The sequence below is a fragment of the Sinocyclocheilus rhinocerous genome, unplaced genomic scaffold (assembly GCF_001515625.1).
Source record: "Sinocyclocheilus rhinocerous isolate Xijiao unplaced genomic scaffold, SAMN03320098_v1.1 scaffold2517, whole genome shotgun sequence".
NCBI lineage: Eukaryota > Metazoa > Chordata > Actinopteri > Cypriniformes > Cyprinidae > Sinocyclocheilus > Sinocyclocheilus rhinocerous.
The window spans coordinates 131,706-153,967 of NW_015641065.1; the positions used below are offsets into that span (position 1 = coordinate 131,706).

Consider the following 22,262-nt stretch of genomic DNA (forward strand, 5'->3'; position numbering starts at 1 on the left):
GAGAGCGGCTCGGAAGAGAGGGGCGGGGTCAGCAGAGCTCATTTGCATTTAAAGGAAAATGCTATAAAACGACTTGCTCTGAAAAAAGCTGTTTTTGACAGGGTAAAAAGGGTGCTGTTTTACACTACAGGGCTCGACAGTGCAACCATTTCAGTCGCATTTGCGACTGAAAACTACTGCGTACAAAAGATGACATACTTTTAATAAAGTTAGAGGAGTCAAATATTACCTCGTAATGGGAAGGCTACTTTTTGATAACATTTTGGATTATTGATTAGAAGGTGCTCCTAAAATTTTGAACGTGCTCCTAAATTTTTAAATTTTCACAAGTGCTCCTAAAAAGAAAAGTAAGCGTCAAGCCCTGCACTACCATTGAGAAATTTTAACCAAACTATGTTACAGAATTTTCATTAAGACCCTGAAGAATCATATCAACTTGTGGAAAATGGGCATCCGATGACCCCTTTAAGTGGTGTTCCAGATGTTTTTTCAAAGTAGAAAGTGGGAAAAATCTGAATTTCGAGTTGTCTGGAACGCAGCATAAGACTCATGACAAGACATGTCATGACATGTGAACAAACCATGTGAATGAAACTGAACTGCTCAAAGCTTCTGGGTGACATAACCCTGCTGTCATCTGTGAATTAATAGTCTCTCTCATCTTTCACAGTCTGCATCATCCTTATCATCCGTCTTGTTTACTCCTTGATTACTTAGTGTGTCTACCCTCCATGTCACTCTTTCCTGTTGTTCTCTCCCCCTCCCCGAAAGGTCCAGTGGTCTCACTTAGCTGCTCTAAAGAGCAACTCATCTGTACCCCCTGTGTCTCACTCCCAGTCCTTCAGTGATCCTGTTCCTAGTTTTGCACAGCTTCATCTTCGCTCTCAGGACTCCTCTCACCAGCACCACCCAGTGCACCCTTCATACCCTGACCACTCTCAACGTCTTTCTCAATCCAGGGGCCACGAGGCCCCTGAGCAGACCCTTGATGAAGAGGTGCCCCCGAGGGTAAGAAAAGGGACCATTGATTAATTTTTAGAGACATCTGTCTGATACTAAGTAGCACTATGAGTACATTTATGTTTTCACCCATAACTCTGGAATTGTATAGGCTAAAATCTTGTTTAAATGGATAGTTCACCCCAAAAAATGAAAATTATGTGATCAGTTACTCACCTTCATGTCATTCCATACCCATAAGATTTTTTTTTTCTTTTCAAAAGTCAAATGAAGATATTTTAATTAGGGATGCTCCGATCAGGATTTTTGCAGCCAATACTGAGTACTGATTTCTTGTCATGGTGATCGGCCGATACCGATGCCGATTCTGATGCTTCAAGCTTTATATAGACTGTTTCATCGGGCGCACACGCCTGGCCCGAAGTTAACTTCCGGTCTTTGTTAGCTGCTCTAAAGAGCAGCTCATCTGTACCCCCTGTGTCTCACTCCCAGTCCTTCAGTGATCCTGTTCCTAGTTTTGCACAGCTTCATCTTCGCTCTCAGGACTCCTCTCACCAGCACCACCCAGTGCACCCTTCATACCCTGACCACTCTCAACGTCTTTCTCAATCCAGGGGCCACGAGGCCCCTGAGCAGACCCTTGATGAAGAGGTGCCCCCGAGGGTAAGAAAAGGGACCATTGATTAATTTTTAGAGACATCTGTCTGATACTAAGTAGCACTATGAGTACATTTATGTTTTCACCCATAACTCTGGAATTGTATAGGCTAAAATCTTGTTTAAATGGATAGTTCACCCCAAAAAATGAAAATTATGTGATCAGTTACTCACCTTCATGTCATTCCATACCCATAAGATTTTTTTTTTCTTTTCAAAAGTCAAATGAAGATATTTTAATTAGGGATGCTCCGATCAGGATTTTTGCAGCCAATACTGAGTACTGATTTCTTGTCATGGTGATCGGCCGATACCGATGCCGATTCTGATGCTTCAAGCTTTATATAGACTGTTTCATCGGGCGCACACGCCTGGCCCGAAGTTAACTTCCGGTCTTTGTTTGTTTATCAGTCTGGCTATGGCGCCGGCTACAAACGCAGTTAAAGTTAAGGTGATGAGTAGACTGAAGTTGGGCTCAGGGGGTTGTGCTGTGGTATGTGTTTCCCATACATTTATTTATTTTTTGGTGCTCACCACAATATCAAAACTGACTGATTTTTCAAAAGGCTTCGTTGAATAAACATGAGCACGTACTGCACGTTTAAAAATCAAAACTATTTCTGAAGGAAGCCTATCTTTAGAAAATTTCCGATGTCATTTTCATTTCATCTTTAACCATCCATTCATCATATCATCATGCAACAATCTGCTGTGTAGATGAATCATGCAAAAACATACATGACAAACAGCGAATTTTTCATTGTTTCTCGAAACGTCATAGCATTGCCACACCGTCGATGACATGACTGCGGCGCCAAATCATTCATGTCCCCACGCAGCATGTACGTCGTCACGCATTGACGTCATCAAATTGCGATCGGTTCCTGAGATCGGCCAAGTTGGTGAGTACCGATCGAGTCATAAAATATGATTATCGGCCGATACCGATCTCCAGCCGATCGATCGGAGCATCCCTAATTTTAATGAAACCTGAGACATTTCTGTCTCTCCATTCAAAGTCAATTCAACCAAAACTTTCAAGCTTCAAAAAGTTCCTAAAGACATCATAGAAGAATGAATATGAATCGAGTGCTTTAATCCAAGTCTACTTAAAAGACATGATCACTTTGTATGATGAACACATTTTATTTACACTTTTATTCACATAGACAGTATAATAATAATGGAGGCTCAAATGTGTTTGCTTGACGCACAAGAGCCACCAAGGTTTATTCTCGAAGGTCACACAAGCAAGTTTTAGTGTCCGCTAGAACAAATGAGGTTTGTTCTCATGAGTCAAGCAAGTGTGGTTGATCTGCCATTGACCATATTTAATGTGACCGTATGTGCATGATTAATGTTTTTATGTGAAAAAAAAAAACTTTTTACTTTCATGGTCTGTTTACCATGAAATCTGGAAAGTAGGGGTGTCAAAATTAACGCGTTAACACATGCGATTAATTATTTCAGTTTGACACGTTTAAAATATTAATAGCAATTAATGCGGGGTCGGAGCTAAGGTTGGCCACACCACTCACAGCTGCTGCTTCTGTCTCTTTTTTTTTTTCTTGACAAGAATTGCGTTTATTTAGATGCAGAACATGTTTACAACCACATCAAATGGGAGACTTTTCAGACGCACACTCCAACTAGTCAAACAAGTGTGGAAAAGGTACACGTGACGAGGGAGCTTCAGTAGAACAACAGTGAACTGCAGTCAGATGAGATGTCAGGCCATATGTCAGTAAAAACAAATTTTCCTGTCCTGTCAGCCGTTATACTGTGCTCATAGCACGTGCTCTTCAATTGCACGCACAAATGCAGCGGCGTGCACTGTAGCCTATATCATTTCGTATTAAAGCGCAAAAAAAACTACAAGCATGCAATATCGTAGTTATGTCTTCAGTTAAATCATGAAGTTACTAAAAAGGCAATTAAAGCTGCCTTAAAACTGCATGTAAGTGGTTTTCAAAAGTGTCCTGGAGCACCGTCTCCTTCATCTAACACACCCTATTCAACTCGTCAGCTCATTAGCAGAGACTTTAAGACTTGAAGTGCGTCAGAAAAGGTAATGAGTAGTGAGAAAATACGATGCGTGTCAGTTCCACATCATGTTCAGCAGCAGCAGCTCTTAAAGCAGCCAAAATAACCTAATAACACAGCTGCTGTGATGTCTGTTATTCAAAGAACAAAAAATAAAAAGAGGAGATCAATAACTTTTGTACCTTTAAAGATTCATCTCTATTTAATTTAGAATTTAGTGTTTGATAACTATTCAATTTCTGTATATTTCTTACCTGCTAAAGGGCAGAGGTAGCTAAATATGACATTTATTATAATGGGTTTATGTAATGATTGTTTTAAGTTCACTTAAATTAGAAGTTGTTTTTAAAAGTTTTTTAAAGTAATGTTTAAAATGATAGCTCTCAATTATACTGTAATGTTGAATGGCTCTGGTCTATAGTTAAATATTAGGGGGAAAAAACAATTTCATAGAGACAGTAGTAGTATTGGTATCAGTGATACTCGCCTTCAGTCATAAAAACAAATATTAAAAATATACTGTATGTTGTTTCAACTTTAATTTGAAGATTGAATGTGAAATTATTGAAATATAAAAGTATATTTAAAAACTTTGTTAGGTGGGATTAATCTCGATTAATTTCAGAAAAATGTGCAATTAATTATTATTATTATTTATTTATTTTTTTTATCAATTGACAGCACTACTGGAAACCAAATATAGTTTTAGAATTTTTAACAAAAATTAGATTGTAAAAACCTGATTTAGTTTTACCATAAAATTTTCTTGCCATTAAAATAGCCACAGAATCTGGCATGGTGTTAAAAATAAACAAACCACATTTTCTCCACTTTTTAATACTGCTTGATCTCTTATAGTGCTACTTGTTTCTATACAAGTAATAATTTGTGCTAGTTGCTTTAAAATAAAATGTAATATAATAATGTATTTAATATTGACAAGATCCTCTTCTTACTTTCCTGCAAGGTGCCAGTAAGAACAGTATCCAGATCTCCTGTGTTGTCCCGTCGAGATTCTCCACTACAAACTGGGCTGCATAACAACCAAGCTGGACAGAGGAATGCTGGAATGTGTGATCTTTAACATAATTTATATGTAGAATATTCACCTCTGACATTACATGTAAAAGTTTATATTTCTCAGGAAAATGTCAGTAATTTTGTCTTTTGACCTCTCTTCCTCTTAGTAACATGGAGCCACGGCTGCTGTGGGAGCGGGTTGAACAGCTCTCATCTAGACCAGGTAGTGGGAGTTCGTCTGGCTCCAGTAACTCCAGCTCTCAGACTGGATCACAGGCCAGCTCAGGGGAGAAGTTCAGGGTCCGTTGTGAGTATTTTTATTTATTTATTGTTTTATTAACACACTGACATTCAAACTAATTCAACACTCTTTAGAAGGGGTGTCCAAACCTGTCCCTGGAGGGCCACTGTGAAATAATTATGAATAACACTTTTGAAAACTTTTACTATATTACACTATTAGAGCTGCTGAGATTAACTAATCATGAAAAAAATTATTATATTTTTATAAAATATATATAAAATATTTTATAGCATTATATTTTGAACTACTGCCGCTGCATCAAAGGTTGCAGCTCTGAGCATTGTAGCCGATCACAGTCATGTCTATTGAGCGCATGAATGCAGTTAGGCACCGTGCACGAAAGTGCACGACACCGTGCACGAAAGTGCTGTTGTGAGTGAGCCATCTTTTTTTTTTTTTCAGTCTCACCACTGCAACTCAATTTTTGCACTCTCACAAATGCTTTGATCATAACTAACACACTGCAAACACAATGTAAATAAGAGTTTCATTGTGCAGTGTAGACAGTCATAGATAGATATTTGGATCCTCTTTGTACAATTTCTGGGTCACAGCCTTTTTACTTGTTAACAATAATATCTTAAACCCCATCAGGTGTATCCCCCGAATATAGAACTTCAAATGACTTGGGAATACGAAGAGTAAAAATACTGGTAATAATAGACCAATATACCTTCTCAAAAACTACTCATCTTCGAACACTAACAAAATATATGTGCATGATGTGCTGTGCAGGCAGTCTTTTGCTCATGTATTCATTTCTATTATGTAATAACCCGGAAGTTGAAAGTGAGTCGTTTTGACAGCTTTGTTCCAATAAAAGCAGTTTCAGCAAGGATGTTTTGAGTTCTGAAATAGGAATAATTCGTAGTCGACTGAACAGTAGGTTCCACGTACCGTAGCATTGGTTGCCCAGCTGTCGTTGACAAATATACATAGTCCTCCTCCGATGCTTTTAAATGATTTCTGGCTGTCACGGTCCAGGCGAATGAACGAATATCCCTCGAGGTTTATGTCATCAATCTCCTCCGTTAGCCATGTTTCAGTAATGCAAAGCAAGTTCGTTCTCTTGAAGTCTCTATTATATCTCATTAGTGCTACAAGTTCAGACATCTTGTTTTTAAGTTAGCGGGCATTAGTTAGAGTTATTGTGGGCAAAGGAAAACGGCTGCCTCGTCGTTTAAGTCCTATGTTAAGTCCTGTGTAATAGCCAAAATGTATTTTGAACGTAGTTACTGAATTTCATGGTTTCATGGTTCACTGTTAGTGTTTTCATACCACACATTTCATGATGGCTATTTTAGAGGTGTGTCTAGCGAGCCACAGACTCTTGAATGTTATTCAGAACTTTTCGAATTAAAAGCTCTCAATTCATCTCAAAATAAAACGTTGCAAAAACGTTCTCATACTTTTATTTTGAAGGCAAAACCACAAAAGACGAAGTGATTGTGAGTAACTGTTGCTGTCATGCTGCCAGATATTATTGCTGGCGGGCCAGCGGGCCGCCTGTTGCCGACCACTGTTCTATGCAATTGTTTTGATAAAGGGAAACAAGTTACAAGTCTAGTTTCAACATTATTTATTCTTCAAACTTTTCTCTTTAAATACAGTAAATATCAGCTGCATACAAAGTGACCATCATTTGGTTTTTGACTACTGACTTCTGACTTCAACAATTTGGACATGAAGCTGCATTGAGATCCCCATATCTCTGGGATTGAACCATATAGGGCCTTTGAAATTATGATTCCAAAAGAAAAGTTTAAGAACCAGAATGTAAAATCATACTGAGATATCTTTAATACTTCTTGAGTTACAGGCACGCAAACTTTGGAAAAATAATATATATAGCACTGAGACAGGTATGAGCTATGCAATTGTTTTGATCGAGGGAAACATGATACATTTCTAGTCTCAACATTATTTGTTCTTCAGACATTTCTCTTTAAAAGAAAAAAGAATCGGGTGTATGCAAAGTGACTCACATTTGATTTTTTTTTTACCACTGACTCCTGGAGCCATATTGAGAGCCCTATATCTCTAGAACTGAACCATATAGGGCCTTAAAAATGAAGATACCAAAAGAAACGTTTGTTAAAACCCAAAATCTAAAAGGGCATTAAGATATCTTTAATACTTTGTAGCGTCTGGACCAATCAGACACACAATATAGTTTTGTTAGTTATACTTGAGTTACAGACATGCAAACTTTGGAGAAAAATTTAAAAGTGCTTTTTTTCCTATTTTTGAATGGTCACCATTGGCATATAATGCAACAAAGATTATTAAATTCAACCGATTTTACTAATAGACCAACCAATTTCTCTCTGAAAACAACATAATGCTGCCATCTTTCTGAAGTCATTTTTACCTCCTTGTAATTTGGCTCTGAATCCCAGATGAAAATTTCCATTTTGACCCACCTCAACAAAATAGTGGAATTTGTTTCTGGAATTTGGTTGATTTGACACTGAATGACCCAAATGAAATCAAAACTTTGTATAAGACACATCTCTGACATGAGCTTTTTCAACAAGCTGTGGGGATCAAACCGGCTTTGGCAAAAATTGATCTGGACGTGTCCCACCCATCTACCTGAAAATGACTCTTGTGCATTATCACTCTCTCTGCAGCCTCTTCGAAGTCTGAGGGCTCACCAATGCAGCTGCCAGAGATTGCTGGGAAGAAGTCAGAAAAGAAGAAAGACTTTGTAAGACCAACTAGACATGCTGTAAGTAATTGTTGTCCTTTAATGTCAAATCATCTGATTTGTTGGTGCACAGATATGACAAAAAGGCCTCATATTCAGACAGATTTATATTGTTTCTATTGACAGTTTCTATTGAACTTAATGATAGATACATTCACACTGAACATTTTTACTCTGGGTGTAGATCTCTCTTTCTTTACTCCTTTTGCTTTATTTGAGGTTTTTGAATGTTATGGGTTGTCCATGGTGTTCTTCACCATTAATCAGTCAATCCCTCTGACAATTTAAACTAGGTAGAAGTAGTGAGTTGGATGACGTTTTTGCTTTCTGCACATATTGTATTGTGATATTTGATTTTACTGCACTTGGATCTTTTTGAATAGCTGTACATTTTCTGTTCAAGTGAACACCATTCCTTATGAAAGTGTTTTTTTTTTCTTTCCAAGTTTAATTGAAAGCTTTTTTAAATTTAGTTGTTTTTTTTAATTGGCAAGACACATGTCAAGTTGCTGTGCAGACACTGAGATGTTGATTTGCTGCCTTTTTTTATTTACAGTTTTTACTGTTACAGTGATGCATCTTTATGCCTTATCAACATTCCTGAATTGCAACCACCTTGCACTATGTTATTGACTGGCTGAGTACTCTACAAATTATTATTGTAATAATACAACTTTTCTTTTCTTTTGACAGCCTGCATCGTTCATAGAAGGACGCTGCTGTGATTTAGGTTAAAAACTTATAAATACTCAGAACATATCAGACTATCTGTAACAGACAAAGCAATCGTGACATAATTAAAAACATTGGTACTCACACTTGTGTGTTGCGACATTTCTGACTTATCCAAAATGGTCAGCACAACATCGTCTTTTAGTTTCAATCTCTCTGAAAATCCTGCGTCGAATTGTCTTGTTTAAAAAAGAATCTGCAGGATAAAGAACCGAACAAATGACCAGGTTCTTATTGACGCAATCTGAACCTTTATTTAAAAAAGTTCATCCACTCGTTTCTAATGTTAGGATCAGAAGGAAGGCAGTGCAAAGACTGCACAGCATCTTGTTATCCTCTGAGCCATCTTTATCATTTGGTTGCTGAGTAAACCTGTGTTTGCCTCTCTCGTTATTTACCTACTGCATGTGCAAAAAGAGGCAGTGATGTAGAAGTAGGCACATGTAAAAGGCATATGTCAAGTTGCTGTGTAGAGACAGAGATGTTGATTTTATTTTTTTCTTTCAAATTTTTACTGTTACAGTGATGCATATTTATGCCTTATCAACATTCCAGAATTGCAACCACCTTGCACTATTTTATTGACTGGCTGAGTACTCTAGAAATTATTATTGTAATAATACAACTTTTCAGTGTGAAAGAGAGGAATCAATTTAAGAGTGCTGTTGACAAAGACCCTTACATGTAGACTTTTCCCACACCTCCAGGATCTCACTGCTCTGGCCAAGGAGCTGCGTGCAGTGGAAGATGTGCGACCTCATAATAAGGTGACAGATTACTCCTCATCAAGTGAAGATTTAGATTCAGATGTAGATGATGACGTGGTGGAGCAGGAGCAGGGTGATGAATCCACTTCAGGAGCAGAGGACTCAAGGACATGGCATGTGACACAGTCCAATTAATTAAAACACTACTCAGGAAACCATATAGAACACCACAAATCTTTTAAGGATGAATTGTTTTTCCTCTCCAGCTCATCAAAGTTGAATAATGGTGAAACCGAGTCAGTGAAAACCATGCTTGTTCATGATGAATCGGAGAGTGATCCAGCCTCCACCACACCTAGCAAAGATGTAACTTTAATCGTTAGACAGGTATTGTAAAAATAATTAGTTTTCTCAATTCATCTCAATTTCACATATCACATATCATATCACATATTTTGTCATCATGTGTTCCATTTTTGGGGGGGTTTATGTTTTGTCAAAAAAAAAAAAAAGGTGTACTATTTTTTTTTTAGAGCAGGGCAAGACAAGACAAACGAGTCAAATACAGTGTTTAAGCTGATAACTTCTGCAGAATGCAGCATTCCTTCCTTCAGACCCTCGTTCTCTTTTTAGCTGAGTTCATACTGAACTGTCCCTGTTCTTGGTTCCAGAGCATAGCTGAGAGAAAGCATTTGCGTCCCATTCCTGGGCCCAGTCTGGGTCCAGGTTTGAGCCCTTCACACAGTCAAAGTCACCAGGAGAGAAACTGCTATGCAGGCTGCATTCACCTGCTGCCTGACCTCATCCAGCAGAGCCATCACTCCCCTTCATCCTCCCCCTCATCCAGTCATGGCAGCCCATCTATGTCCCCCCAGATTCCCATGGACATGCTGATAGTCAGTGAGGTATGTCCCCTGCCCTCGGGAATTCTGCTGCTTCATGTGGGCTCTACTATTCTGACTGCTTCTAACAAAACCATAGTTTTTTTGAGGCCATAGTAGCACATAAAGGCCTCTTCCCACCAAATGCAAGAAATCACAAGCCATTGGTCAATTCATAGCAAGCGCAAAATGAATATCAGCTTTTCATACAGCAGATGGTGCACAACAGACATTTATCTGTGCATGTCTCTAGCAATTTTTTTTTAGCTTATTTCAACTCGTAAGTCTAATTTGTAATCGGAGAGAATCTGTGAATGTTGACAAGATCAGTTGTCTTAAGTGGAAAAATAGTCGGTTTGCTAAAGATTCTGATGTATGGCTGAGCAATAAAACGATCGCGATATAATTTTCCTCGATAAAACTATAAGAAGAGTTTGATAAATGTTTGATATAATGTTTATGCACCAAAAGCGGAATGAAACAGCGCTACTAATTTGAACCGTGCCACACGGACCATTTGTCCACTCGCAGGGCTCGCAGGGCTCTCAGGTCTCACGCATTCACCATGAGACACACGCATTTCAACCAGTTCACATGCTCACACACCACACCTTCTATTTCTCACGCTGAGAAGTAAGGGATAACTTGTCCCGCTATATACAATTAATGGGCAAGGCTAAGACATACGGAGGGAAGTTTTCTGCAGAGTTCATAGCGGCTCGAGTTATACAAAGTTAAATGCCACCTACCAGCCAATCAGATATTAGAATATTTCCACGTAAATTACGTGATCCCGCTGCAAGCACGTTCGTTGCTAGGCAATATGGATGTGCACACCATACATATCTATGGCGCGCACACAAGGAGTGTAAGCAATGACTATAGAAATTCAAAGACAGTTCACTCCTATACTTATGAATGGGAGAAACTGCAACGCGCAGTATGGCGGCCGCAAAATAGTCCCTTCTTCTAAATGAAAGAGCCAGTCGCTGACTGGCAAAGTGATTGCGTCACTGCAGCGGCCGTTAGAAGCTCCGGTTCCCATAGAAACCTGAGGCTAGACCAGCCAGTGCGTATGCGCATGCACATTGGCCGGTCTAGCCTGAAAAATAAGCTTTTTTTAATGCTATTTGAGCATAAGAAACAACATTCATGGGGCAGTTAATTTCAGATTTTGTTGCGGATTTGAAATATGTAATTTATTTGTGAGTTCATAGGGCAGTTTTTGAGATTTCAGGATTCCCCCATTCATTTAGACTCTTGGATGAGCTATCTGGAGTTGCAAATATGGCCACCGAGTGAACAGACTTTCCATGAAAGGGACTTTGGTGTAAGTTGGAAGAGCAAGATTTGATTAAATGCTGTAGGTAGCCCCTTAATTGGATGAAATCACTTGCCTGTGATCAAAGATAGTGAGAGCTGATGTTGGGGAATATAGCCAAATTCGTGCTAAATTATTATTGATACAGTCAAAAACTCTCCAACTGCTTTGCAACCAGAAGCTTAAACTTAGCTTTGGCTACCTGAAACTAAGGAAAGTACTAGAGATGTTATAACAATTGGTAAATCTGATAAAAAACAGACAAATTCATCCAAATAAAATAAATTGTTTTATATATTTCAAAAATACAAATGTATCAAAAATAAAAATAAATTTGGCCCCAAACAAGCTGGACAGCAGTGATCAATGTACATACTGTACACATACAGTAGGATTGCAGAACTTGCCCTGAGCATGTGTGTCAAGCTGTGTGTGTGGCTATTTTCTGTCCTGTTTTGACCCCCCTCGTCAGAACACACTGTTTGGATAGGCATGACGCATTATAGATTTGTAAGTAAACGCCTACTGCTGTGATTGGCTAACAATTGCTAATTTCAGTTATAGGCATAGCCATTAGCCTATAACACATAACTGAAACATAACATTACAATAACTGGGCACCAAAAACAATAAATAAAATATTTGGGACACTACAACTCCTCATAGGCACATTGGAAGGCAGTCCAAAGACTGCACAGCATCTTGTTATTCTCTGAGCCATCTTTATCATTTGGTTGCTGAGTAAACCTGTGTTTGCCTCTCTCGTTATTTACCTACTACATGTGCAAAAAGAGGTAGTGATGTATAAGTAGGCGTTGATCTTCTTCTGCAGAGGCGGTCTTTCATCTATGAAATCATAATGTGACAAATTGTAAAATGAGTCGTTTTGGTAGCTTGGCTTCAATATAAGTTGTTTTTGGACTAACAAGAAAGTTTTGAGTTTTGAAATTTATGGGATGTTTTTATAGTACAATGACCACTTGTATGTTGAAAGATAAAGGAAATTTTGATTTTTCACTTCATGAGCCCTTTAAAAGGTGTTAGAAACATGCATGCTAGCAGCAATGCTAACGCATGCTAGAACCATGCTAGTAATGTGCTAAAAACATCATAAAACAAGTTGTAACAAGTTCAAACTTTCAGGACATGCCCCACCCCCAAACCCCCTATTTATCTAATTTAACTCGCGAAGGAATTCCAGAAAGGAGATAAGGGCTGACCTTGAACTGAAAGCATTCTCTGAAAGAGTTTTTGGAAACTCTTCGTAAAATGAGGTGACGTTTCCCGTACGTCACCATTCCATAGAATTTAAGCCCTGCAGTACCTCAAATGCCCACAGAGGTATTTTATAACATTATATACTGTAGTATGTAAAAAGTTATTTTCTCATAAGTCTAGATCTGGTTTGATCTAAAAATCTTATTTAATGTTTTAAGGACAAGAACAGCAAACAAATGCTTGTGGGTCTGAATATTTCCCAGACTCTTTACGTTCTGAACTGTTGTCATTTGCTTTTACTTTATTTCATCTTTAACCTAACTTTTATGCCATCTGTACTTCCCATTTAGTTACCCCAGTGTATCTTGTTTGGTTTTGAATTGACATAAATTACATTAGTTACATTACATTTCATGTTAAGTTGACATATTAGGGACTTTAAGAAAATCATTTAGAGACTAGATTTTAGCTTATTTTGTGAGTAGCCAGTTTCAACGTGTTAATTGAGAAGCTCAAACGTATCACCTTAAATTGTTCTACCCTGTTTCTTGTCTTATTTTTTGTCCTATTTCAGACACAGTCTGCCAGCAACACACTTCAAAAACACAAGTCTTCTTCCTCTTTTACTCCATTTATCGACCCACGTCTTCTACAGATTTCCCCTTCCAGTGGCAGTTCCCTCAACAACATGGGTAAGTCATTCTGAAGTCATGGGCAAGTATTTCTTCAAGACCTGAGACTTATGTGACGATATTTATTGTGGCAACAATATGTGTCTATCAATAGAAATTTTGCTATATTGAGTATACTGGGGTATGCAAATATATATACACAAAGCCCAGGGCATGTCCAAAAGTGAGTTTTGATTGAGTAACTTGTAGATAAGTGGTGACTCGAGCCACAAACTGTTTCTGTCCTATTTGGTGTATTGGTTCATCCAGTTAGCTAAAAAGAACCAGTTCAAAAGAAAGTTTTGTTCAAAAATCAGACATCACTACTCGAGTCTCACGTGGAGCGGAAATGAGAAAGGAGAGGCACAGTTTTTGCTGTTAAATGATGAAGTGTCATGTGACCAAAACCCAGTATATTGCCCTGTGAGGACCACGACAGATTATTCAGTTTCTCTATTGTTTTACTTGAATGCTACTACTATTACATAGACCTACTGTACCTGAAAAACATGTTTACTGTTTTTCATTTGTATCTTTGTTCTTATTTTTTAATAACAAAGCTAAAATAACAAAAATAACTATATTGTGATATATTGTTATATTAAATAGCCTTATAATATCTTATTTAATGAAAAGAGTATATAAAACTACTTGGTCATATCGCCTAATACTAATCATATGTATTTATCATTTGGAGCCAGTGTTTTATGAAAAATCAATACAGTTTATTTTTTCTTGATGTATATTTAAATTCATAATACATATATATATATATATATATATGTACGTGTATATATATATATATATATATATATATTGTATATGTGTGAAATACATTTAAATTCTTGATTAATACATTTTAGCTAAATACATTTAAATCACAAGCTGATTGTATGAGTGTGTTTTCTCGGCAGGCTTTAGTAATGAAGGACGTATGCTGGACCCATCTCGTAAGGGCTCTGTGGTGAATGTAAACCCAGTAAACACTCGCCCACAGAGTGACACACCAGAAATCCGCAAATACAAAAAGAGGTTCAACTCGGAGATTCTGTGTGCTGCACTTTGGGGTATGTACTACACAATAATAGCCCACTGGAAGTAGGACATGTGGATACAGAAAATGAACACCTTATTGTTAATTTTTCATGACTCTCTCTTTTTCTTATTTCCTTGTGTAGGAGTAAATCTGTTGGTAGGAACTGAAAGTGGCCTCATGCTTCTTGATCGAAGTGGGCAGGGGAAAGTTTATCCACTTATTAACAGACGTCGTTTTCAACAAATGGATGTTCTTGAAGGCCTTAATATTCTAGTGACAATATCAGGTTAAAGAATATATGACTGACTTGTCAGAGCATGTTTAAATTCTTGCTCATTCTTTTAGCGAATATTTGAATTTTCTGTTTGCAACCCTTTTACAGGAAAGAAGAACAAACTGCGAGTTTATTATCTGTCATGGCTGAGGAACAAGATTCTGCATAATGACCCTGAGGTGGAAAAGAAACAGGGTTGGACTACAGTGGGGGAGCTGGAGGGATGTGTGCACTACAAAGTCGGTAAGTTTCCAGCTGTCAGGCATGGTTAGTACAACAGGAATCTGTAAAATACAATTATAAAAATTTATCTTTTTTTTTGTCACTTTCTAGTTAAATATGAAAGAATCAAGTTCTTGGTTATTGCCTTGAAAAGTTTAGTGGAAGTGTATGCTTGGGCACCAAAGCCGTACCACAAGTTTATGGCCTTTAAGGTGAGTGCAATACCCGACATACTCAAATCACACCATTTTCCCACCTAATTCAGCTTCAATGTATACTTCTCTTCACACTGAAGGTACTGGATGCAAAATTTTGGAATAATGTCAATCCACAAATCTGACTTGTGATGCAGCACTATAATTCACATTGTTCGTTCATTTAGAACTGGTTCCCCAACTGAGCCTAGTTTCTCTTGAGGTTTTTTGTCCATTTCCGTCACCTGATGATGGAGTTTGGGTTTCTTTGGCTTGTTTAGTTAGGGTTTGACAAACAATTAATATTCAGTAATACACCACTGACACTATCGGATAACCGTATTTAGCTGAATAACAATATTATTGTCTTTTTAGAGCTGCTTTACAATTTAATTTATTTTTATAACTGATAACATTGCACCATTGACACTGCTGCCATTTCATAATTGAAGAGTTTTACAACACTAACACTGTTTATTTCTGTGAAGATGCTTTCAACAAACAATCTGTATTGTACAGTCAAACCAAAATTTATTCAGACACCTTCAACATTTCACACATTATCACAGTTTATTCGCTATAGTTTAGAAAATGGTAATAAAATATTACAAGAACTCAGAGTTAAACTGTGTCACAACAAATTCATCTCAGATGTCAGATAACACTTAAGCAAAACATGGTCAGGTCAAAGTGTCTGATTAATTTTTGGGTATAATATGTCACAGTTTACTTTATTTTGCTATCCTCACTTACATAAATAAACTATAGTGTCCTGCACTCACTAGTAAAAAAAATGTCAAAAATGATATCTGGTGTCTGAATAATTTTTGGTTTGACTGTATAAAGCGCTATAGAAATAAAGGTGACTTGACATTGAATTGCAGGTTTTAGTCAAATGTAAAGTTTTTGAAAATCTGAGTGGTGGTTGTCTCTTAACTGACATTACCATCTTGTTTCGTAGTCATTTGGAGACCTGGTCCACAAGCCTCTCTTAGTTGATCTGACTGTGGAAGAGGGTCAAAGATTAAAGGTCATCTATGGCTCCTGCTCTGGTTTTCATGCTGTAGATGTGGATTCAGGGGCAGTTTATGACATCTACCTTCCCACACATGTAAGCTCTTTTAGGACTTTGACTACTGAATTAAATTTTGTCAGATGCTCTTTTTTAATTCCAGCTTTTAACATTGTGATCTTTACTGTTTTAAATTAGTTTAAGGACAGATCATACTTGCTGTAATCATTTTAATCAAATACTTTGCACTTTTTCTTTTTCTCAGATTCAAACAAATATCCAAACCCACGCCATCATCATCCTCCCAAACACAGAAGGCATTGAGCTGTTGGTGTGCTATGAGGATGAAGGCGTGTATGTAAACACTTATGGAAGGATCACCAAAGACGTGGTGCTGCAGTGGGGTGAGATGCCCACCTCTGTGGGTAAGTTGAATTTTTGTGGAGGGTTTATATTCCACTTCAGATTACAGAATACATGTTCTTTGTTTTCCCTAGTGGAAAACAAGAGTCCAGTGGTGGATGAAGTACATGAATAATTTGCTTGAGTACAGCTACCCTAATGAAATATTAAAGGGTTAGTTCACCCAAAAATGAAAATTCTGTCATTAATTACTCACCCTCATGTCGTTTCAAACCCGTAAGACCTTCGTTCATCTTCGGAACACAAATTAAGATATTTTTGATGGAATCTGAGAGCTGTCTGACCCTGCATAGACAGCAATACAACTGAAATGTTCAAACGTAGTCCAAAAACATAGAAAGGAGATCTGTAAAATAATCCATGTGACATCAGTGGTTCAACCGTAATTTTACGAAGCTACGAGAATAATTTTTTTGCAAAAAAAAAAAAGACTTTATTCAACAATTCGTCTCCTCCGCATCACCCTGGTGCCATTTTGGAGAATATCCGCTGGACGCAAACAGTGACGCAGCTGACACAGAACAGCATATGTTGTTTACGTCCAGTGGATATTCTCCAAAATGGCACCAGGGTGATGCGGAGGAGACGAATTGTTGAATAAAGTCTTTTTTTTTTTTGCACAAAAATTATTCTCGTATCTTCGTATAATTGCGGATGAACCACTGATGTCACGTGGATTATTTTACAGATCTCCTTGCTATGTTTCTGGACTTGGGAACATTTCAGTTGTATTGCTGTCTATGCAGGGTCAGACAGCTCTCAGATTCCATCAAAAATAACTTAATTTGTGTTCCGAAGATGAACGGAGGTCTTACAGGTTTGAAACGACATGAGGGTGAGTAATTAATGACAGAATTTTCATTTTTGGGTGAACTATCTCTTTAAATAGTAACTTTGCACACCATCAGTCAAATCCTCTGCATACTCAAAATCATATTTCTCCAACTTCTTGGTTCATTAGTTAACTGGAGACTTGCTCCATCTGAAACATTGAATCAATGAGTTGTGACAGCATACAGATACCTGTTCTGTTCACAGTTTCTGACATAATCTAAATGCTTGAGTCTGCTGACAACAGGACAAATGGAAGAGTAACGTTTGCGTTTTCAACGTGTCTTGTTTAAATTTAAATTAAGTCTTGCATCTCTGTACAGCCTTCAGAAGGATCCCAGCATCAGGAACAAGTGGATGGTTTATTTTTAATAGTTGCCAGTTTGACGGCAGCTCACCACTGTATATGTGTGTGTGTTTTATCTATACTTGTGAGGACCAAATGTCCTCATGTTGTGAAATACTTTGACAACCCACTAGTGTGGACATTTTACTGGTCCTCACTAGTTAAAAAGGCTTATAAATCAGCCAAAAGATGTTTTTATTTAAATCTAGCATTCTGCATATGTTTCTGTGATGGGTAAGTTTAGGGGTAGGGGTTGGTTTAGATGATAATGATGAAAATATCATTAACCTGATAGAAAGTTAATGAAAGTCCATGCAATGTCCTCACTAAGATAGCGAAACAAACATCTGATGTGTGTGTGTGTGTGTGTGTGTGTTTGTTTTCTTTATCTGATTTTGATTATGTCAGGAATATATCAGTTAATTGAACTCTGCATTTTTTTGTAGCTTACATCAGATCGAACCAGATCATGGGCTGGGGGGAGAAAGCTATTGAGATCCGTTCTGTGGAGACTGGTCACCTGGATGGTGTGTTCATGCACAAGAGGGCACAACGGTTGAAGTTTCTCTGTGAAAGAAATGACAAGGTTAGACATCCACACAGAATTCAGCAAAAAAATAAAAAGATTATGGCATACCTTATGGAACCAAAAAAAAAAAGGCAGCATCCTACTCACTTTCATGTCATTCCAAACCTGTATGATTTGTCTGTTTTACATGGAGTGCAGAAAGAGAAGAATGTCTGCCACAGATATTCCTGTTATACCAATGTCACATTAAAATAGCAAGTGTTACATTATTTTCCTGACAGATAAAAATAGACTGTAATGGAAAATTTACAGCTCACTCAAACTGGCAGATAAAGATTATTTGTGGCTCAGCCTTTTTATACCACAGAGCATTTCACTAAAATTTCATTTTAAAAAAAAGTTTTTTTTTTTCATCAAATGAATTTCACACTTTTAGCCAAACTGATGCTTCACCCAGACTTTTTGAAAGATATCATCTTTGGCCATTAAAAAACATTGTCATTCGAACCAGTATTTGAAAGAAACAATGCTGCTGGCTGAAATGATCTTCTGTCATGTAATTGGCTGATTTGAACAATTTAATTAAAGTAATTAATTCAATAGATGTTCTACATTCTTATTGGTGTTTTGTGCACTCCACATTTAGTGCTTAAAAGATGCCATATCACCAAAGGTGTTTATATTTGTTTATTTTTTGGGTTACACTTTATTTTATGGTATTCTTGTTACAGCGTAATTGTACATTTAAGTACTAAGTAATACACTGCTCAAAAAATTAACCACTTAATAATCACAGTTCCACTATAACACCAAGTCAGTTAAACTTCAGGGATATCATTCTTTCCAGTTAGGAACTGTAAGTGATTGTGAATCAGTTTCACCTGCTTTGGTGCAAATCAAAGTGACAAGTGCACAAAAGAGGTAACGGCTAAACAACCCCCAAAAAGGGAATGATTTTGCAGGTAGTGACCAGCACAGACAATTGCTTTCTCCTTAACCTTCCTGACAGATTTCTCTAGTTTTGTGTTTTATTAGGGTCAGTACTTATAGCATGGGGCAGTACCTGCAACCCAGTCAGGTTGCACAGGTAGTCCTGCTTCATACAGGATGACGTGCTGTCGCATTGAGGTTTGGTCTGTCTCCCTGCACAGTCTCAAGAGCATGAAGGAGGTACTGAGCCTGGCCTCATGTGACCATAAATGTGGTCACGTAAAATTTGACCATGACCCCGGCACTTATTGACTTTTTTCACATTAAATACCAACTATTGTCCTGTAAAAATAAAAAGCAGCATTTAATAATAATAAAATGACAATATATAATAATAATTAATATAATACAATATAATAAAACTATTAATAGAGTTTTTATTATTAAAGTACCTGCCAAAAGTTTGGAAACATTACAATTATTAATGATTTTGAAATAAATCTCTTCCAAGGCTGCATTTATTTTATCAAAAATAAAGTAAAAACAGCAATATTGTGAAATATTAATACATATCATTAAAAAAAGTTTTCTATTTTAATATATTATCAAATGTAATTTATTCCTGTGATGCAAAGCAGAATTTTCTGCATTATTACTCCAGTTTTCAGTATCACATGATTTTTCAGAAATCATTACAATTTGATTTGATGCTCAAGAAACATTTCTGATTATCATCAGTTTAAAACAGTTGTGCTGCTTCATGTTTTGTGTGGAAATGGTGATACGTTTTATTTTTCAGGATTCTTTGATAAATAGAAAGTTGAAATGGATAAATAGAAACTTGCATTTATCAAATATATTTATTACATTTATTAAAACATTTATTAAATATACATCTTTTTTTTAGTTTGCATGATAGGACTAGGTATTATGATCCCAATATTCAGCACCATTTAGCCGCACCATAGAACATTTTACCTTCGCTGTGAGCAGAACACAGCGAGGCACAGCAATTGTTACGCTCTGATTTTGGTTCAGCAAGAATCCAGGATCATGGCCTAATCCATGGCCGTGGTACTTGCCTCCAGTGCTTAATTCGTAAATGAATAATTGCCGGATCCAAAACAGCAATTAAAAGGCGCTGTGACCGACACTGAAAATACAACTTAAGTTTTCCCGGAACATTCAATGACGTCACTAAACGGTGATGCCACAATTATAAGAGAGCATCGTTCACAAGTTTCTGCATTAACCTAACTAGGGCACAGCTTCAAACCCTGGGTCAAAAATGGGTTGCCAGGATGATTTTAGGAAAATGTATATCTAAGATACATTAAAAATAACAAAATTTGTTTTCATAAAAATAAAATTCAATCATAGTATAAATATGCGAAAAATATCTGACTTAAGTAACAGTTTTAATTAAACGTGCATCCTTTATTTCACACAATCACAAATGTTCTGTTGTTATTTTGAGTGTGCAAAAATAAAAGTAAACACTTTGTGCTTTCGAATTATGTCTTACTCTTATCTGTATGACCAAAAATTATGTATTTTATGTTTCAGCTGTTCGATCGCACCGGCGCCTCACGCGCTCTCAAACACACACACACACACACACACACACACACACACACCCCACATATTCGCAACTCAAACTTGACATCGCAGTCTGTTCATTATCAAAATAAAATAGATTCTGCGTCGCGATCCGCTCTGAACAGCTGAAAGCCCGGGAGACTCAACGCGCTGTCCGGAATGGCGTCTTTCAGCCAGGTTTCCGTGAAACACAGAGCAGCAGAGTTTGAAAAATCCTTGTTTGTCCTGGAGAGCAGAAGAAGTTCGTTCGTTTTGTTGGGTAGAGAGTGGAGATTCGCCAGATGGATGCTAGGCAACGGCATTCGAAATCCGCGCTGCCTGAGCTTCACGAGCACGCCGGCTCACTTCCCCCGTCTGCGCGTCCTGAATCGCTTGATCAGCGCCGCTGCTCACCAACTACAACGTTCAGCAAACCGTCCGAATAATCGAAATCCGGTAGAAGATTTTGTGGGGTGTTCTGCCGAATGTTCAGCAGTTCATTCCTGGTAAAACCGATCATGTTTGAGAAACAAAAAACAGGAAAAACAAACAAAAACAGTACAAACACTGGAGAGCCAAGCTCAATTATCTTTTGCTGCACATCAGAAATATATTCTTTGGTTTTTCTCATTGTGATGGATGATTAAGGGAATTTGGCCTTTTTTCCCCTCCTTTTTATATTCCTGTGAAACAGGAAGCCATGGCTGGATAATTTCATGTTCATAATCACCCTGGTATGCTCAAAATTGTAACTATGAATGGGAATAATATACTTCACAGATATTTTACACATAAGAATGTCTAGGGGTGCCAATAATTGTCCAACGTGTATTTGAGAAAAACATTTATTTCATAATGAGATTTTCCCCCATTTTCAATTGTTTTAGTTCAATGAAAGGTTAGATATTTGTGAATTTTTTTAAATAACAGATCAAAATGATTAACAATGCAGATTTATTTTCACAGCCTTCTTTGATCATATTTACCAAGGGTGCCAATAATTCTGACCACGACTGTAACTGGTCCACTTTGTATGCCAAGCACATTTTTGCTCATGTGAAGAAGATATTTCTGTCGATATACGAGCGCGCATGAAGTAAAGCCTCTACATTATAAATAATAGTTTCATTCAAATACATTGCAAATATGGAAACATTAGGATTTGTGCCGAATGAGAGGTACGTGAGCCCAATTAACGCCTGGTACTTTCAGTTTCAATTTGTTTTGATTTCATTAGGTTCATATATTTTTATTTCATTCTTGTTCTGTTCTGAATACCGTTACATTTATATGATTTGTTTTGGAGTGAACTATACTAACTAGTGTTGTCACGGTACCAAAATTTCAGTATTTGGTACCAATACCAGTGAAAATCCACGGTTCTCGGTACCAATTTCAGTACCAAAGCAAATCACAAAAACATGCTAATTAAATTTGACTATACTTTCATTTAATCCAAACTGTGTACATATTTAATTTTAAAGGGATTTTAAAACCTTCGAGAGTTATTCAGCCAAGAATAACAACTAAGTTAGCTAAAAAAAATTTAAAAAAAGCCCAGAACTGCTTTTCTGACTGATATGACACAATGTTAACCATTTGTACATTCTCTAACACGCATATTTTAGTTTCACAATTCATTTAAAAGCCTCTGGTGTGTAAA

General features: G+C 37.2%; 1 protein-coding gene across 5 annotated transcripts in view; it reads left to right on the forward strand.

Annotated features, from left to right (window-relative positions):
• The window catches only part of LOC107754571 (mitogen-activated protein kinase kinase kinase kinase 4), a 91,932-nt gene that overhangs the window by 62,681 nt on the left and 6,989 nt on the right, over positions 1 to 22,262 (forward strand). The window contains exons 16-30 of one of the 5 annotated variants that reach the window (XM_016571060.1): positions 772 to 1,008; positions 4,628 to 4,731; positions 4,848 to 4,987; positions 7,618 to 7,715; positions 9,134 to 9,306; positions 9,400 to 9,520; positions 9,805 to 10,038; positions 13,128 to 13,245; positions 14,136 to 14,291; positions 14,403 to 14,546; positions 14,643 to 14,777; positions 14,868 to 14,968; positions 15,912 to 16,061; positions 16,228 to 16,387; positions 18,009 to 18,148. In XM_016571060.1, coding sequence (XP_016426546.1) covers positions 772 to 1,008; positions 4,628 to 4,731; positions 4,848 to 4,987; positions 7,618 to 7,715; positions 9,134 to 9,306; positions 9,400 to 9,520; positions 9,805 to 10,038; positions 13,128 to 13,245; positions 14,136 to 14,291; positions 14,403 to 14,546; positions 14,643 to 14,777; positions 14,868 to 14,968; positions 15,912 to 16,061; positions 16,228 to 16,387; positions 18,009 to 18,148 — 2,211 coding nt within the window. The remainder of the gene's footprint in view (positions 1 to 771; positions 1,009 to 4,627; positions 4,732 to 4,847; positions 4,988 to 7,617; positions 7,716 to 9,133; positions 9,307 to 9,399; positions 9,521 to 9,804; positions 10,039 to 13,127; positions 13,246 to 14,135; positions 14,292 to 14,402; positions 14,547 to 14,642; positions 14,778 to 14,867; positions 14,969 to 15,911; positions 16,062 to 16,227; positions 16,388 to 18,008; positions 18,149 to 22,262) is intronic. The other 4 variants (XM_016571061.1, XM_016571062.1, XM_016571063.1 and 1 more) reach the window with 4 other exon arrangements.